At 46.5% G+C, this 3,547-nt stretch overlaps 1 protein-coding gene across 1 annotated transcript in view; it reads left to right on the top strand.

Annotated features, from left to right (window-relative positions):
- The window catches only part of LOC109923692 (nectin-1-like), a 50,337-nt gene that overhangs the window by 43,735 nt on the left and 3,055 nt on the right, over window positions 1-3,547 (top strand). Inside the window, exon 6 of the mRNA XM_048620544.1 lies at window positions 1,497-1,537. Within this exon, the coding sequence (XP_048476501.1) occupies window positions 1,497-1,537 (41 nt within the window). The remainder of the gene's footprint in view (window positions 1-1,496; window positions 1,538-3,547) is intronic.

Consider the following 3,547-nt stretch of genomic DNA (forward strand, 5'->3'; position numbering starts at 1 on the left):
CACACATACACATACACACTCACATTCTCTCTCACACACACACACGCGCACACACACACACACACTTTCTCACTCACACACACTCTCTCACACACACACACACACACTCACAGGCAAACACACACTGACACACACACACTCTCACACACACGTACACACACACTCTCTCTCACACTCAGATTCAGACTCACTCACACAAACACACTGTCACACTCACAGGCACACACACACTCTCATACACTCACAGACAGACACACATACTCTCACACACACACACTCACAGATACACACACACACTCACAGATACACACACACACATACTCTCTCTCACACACACCCATAAACACCCACACATTCCTTCAGCAAAACACACACACACATGCTCACAGACACACATAAACACACACTCAGACACTCACACACATACACACACACACAGACACACACATATACTCTCTCACACTCGCAAACACAATCCTTCAGCAAATCACACACACACACCCACACATACGCACATACCCATACACCTCCCCACCATTCTTAAAGACCCCTCCCACCACGGTTATACACTCTTCCATCAGGCAGAAGATACAGAAGCTTGAACACACGCACCAGCAGGTTTAGGAACAGCTCCTTCCCTGCTGTTATTAATTGCTGAATGGACTTCTCTAACTTCAAATAATGTTGATCTGGCTGTTGCGCACCCCCTGTGTGGTGTTACCTTGTATGCTTTGCTCTGTCTTAAGTGCTCTGTGATCCATACGTCCCTGTTTGCTATGATCTGCCTGTGCTGCTCACAAAACAAAGCTTTTCACTGTACTTAGGTACACGTGACTACAAGTCAAATCCAATCATCAGAACTGAGGAAAATGAGAAATGGGGTTGGGTTCCTACAAAGTAAGGCAGGAAAGAGGTCAAAAAAAAAGTCAGGGTTAGGGTTTCTGTTGAGGGGAAAGATGGGAAAGATTCAATCGCATAAACGTTCAGGAGAAGCGAGTGTTTATTGGACATGACGTCAAACTGAAGAGGTGTCCAGACGAGGTGTGAGTGGCGTAGAAAGAAATGGATTAAGTGAGGCTACAAGCCACAACAGTTCAGCTCAGTACTGTGTCTGGAAGCGAGTACATTGTTCAGTCGGAAGAGATTGATCTCCATTGGAGGACAGCAGCGTGCCGAGGACAGAGATGTCAGTGAGTGCAATGTGGGGAATTAAAACGACAGCACACTGGACGCTTAGGGTCCTCCCTGCGGATTTGGCTGTTCTGCCAGGAGGTCATCCAGTCTCCAACTGGACTCTGCTGTACATTGCAGACTGCTTTGTCAGTCGTGAAATTAGCTACACATGGACATCAGTGCTGAACTCGGAAGGAGCATTTTGGGCGTTAGACAGTGAGGAGAGGGAAGGGTACATTGCCTGAATGTTTGGAAAGGGGAGGGAAATGTTGGGAGACGTTAACTAAACTTCTTTAAACACTGTTTTCCTTCTGATTTTGCAGACATAGACGCTGTCCCTGAATGCACAACCGCCCAAATTCAGGTACGTTTAAAATGCAGAGTTAGTGTCACCACACGACTGGTCAACGCCTCAGCGTGGGTTACTGGTGGGATATTTTCGGGGACAGGGGAGAAAGGGAAAGCAGGCGTGAGGGCTGTGGGTTCTTCCTCTGCCCTATTTCGGTGGGAGTAACCCGAATTTGTTCAAGAAGTCAGACAAACACTCCACTGCAAACGTCTCACACCCGAGAACAGAAATGTCCAAACAAAAACCACGGTTCACCAACAATAGAAAACAGCACTAGAACGTGATTTTTGAAATCAGTTAAGCAGTGAAAGGTAGTTTTGTTGCGTTGCTTCACGCTTGCATTAAAGAAAATTGGGAATAGTTTGAGCCCAGAAATTGTAGGAGCAGAAGTAGACATCAAAAGCATTGAGGATAGGAGTTGCGATGCTTTGTTGCCACAAGACGTGGATGAGGCCACATACTGTAGCATGACTATAAAAAGGATATTATTAAACCAGAAAGAATGCAGAAAAGATTTGTTGGGATGCTCCCTTTATTAGGAAGGTTTGTGTTATGAGGAGAGGCTGGATCGGCTGGGACTTCTTTCCCTGGAGTGTAGGAGGCTGAGGGGTGACCTTAGAGAAGCCTATAAAATCATAAGAGGCACAGATAAGGTAGAGAGCCAACAGCTTTTCCCCAGGGGGAGTCAAAAACCAGAGGACATAGGTTTAAGGTGAGAGGGGAGAGATACAAAAGGGTCCAGAGGAACAATATTTTCACACAGAGGGTGGTGAGTGTCTGGAACAGGCTACCAGAGGTACTGGGGGAAGCGAATACAATTTTGTCATTTAAGAAACATTTAGATGGGTACATGAATGGGATGGGTATGGAGGGATATGGACCCAATGCAGGAATATGGGAAAATTAATTGTGAAAACTGGACAGCATGGGCAAGTTGGGCCGAAGGGCCTGTTTCCATGCTGTAAACATCTATGATTCTATGACTCTATGTATCAGCTCTGGAACTCAATGAGATTGTGGCTGACCTGATAAACTTTGACACCACTTTCCCCATAACGCTTGATTCCATTCCTGATTAAAAGGCTGTCTATCTCAGCCTTGAATATATTGAATGATGCAGCCTCGATAGCCCTCTGCGATAAAGAATTCCACAGCTTCACTCCTTTCTCAGTTCTGAGAGGAACTGTAACATTATCTTTCCTAAAGATAGGGGGATGCTGTGTCATCAGAGTACGGCCTGGACAGAATGGATGTTGGGAAGATGCTTCCATTGGTAGGAGAGTCCAGGACCCGAGGGCACAGCCTTAGAGTAAAGGGAAGACCCTTTAGGACGGAGATAAGGAGAAACTTCTTCAGCCAGAGAGTGGTGAATCTATGGAATTCACTGCCACAGAAGGCTGTGGAGGCCAGGTCATTGAGTACATTTAAGACTGAGATAGGTAAGTTCTTGATTGTCAAGGGGATCAAGGGTTCATAGATCATAGAATCCCTACAGCGTGGAAATAGGCCCTTCGGCCCAACAAGTCCACACTGAACCTCAGACATTCCACCTAGGCCATCCACCTATAACCCACCTAATCTACACATCCCTGAACACGACAGGCAATTTAGCATGGCCAATCCACCCTAACCTGCACATCTTTGGACTGTGGGAGGAAACCAGAGCACCTGGAGGAAACCAACGCAGGCACGGGGAGAAAGCAGGAGACTGCGGTTGAGAAACATGATCGAGCAGACTCGATGGGCTGAATGGCCTAATTTCTGCTCCTATGTCTTATGGTCTGATGGTCTTACAGTGCTAAGCTAGAGACTTGGGCAAGTAGCATGTGTTCAATTCCTGACCAATGTAACTCATCAGTCTGCTGAGTTAATTAAAACAAAAAAATGACTGATTCTGCTGGTAACAGCCAAGAAACTGCAGGATTGGCTGCGGAGATAGTAGGAACTGCAGATGCTGGAGAATCCGAGACAACAAGGTGCAGAGCTGGATGAACACAGCAGGCCAAGCAGCATCATAGGAGCAGA

This window comes from Rhincodon typus, chromosome 47 (assembly GCF_021869965.1).
Source record: "Rhincodon typus isolate 14 chromosome 47, sRhiTyp1.1, whole genome shotgun sequence".
Classification (NCBI taxonomy): Eukaryota; Metazoa; Chordata; class Chondrichthyes; order Orectolobiformes; family Rhincodontidae; genus Rhincodon; species Rhincodon typus.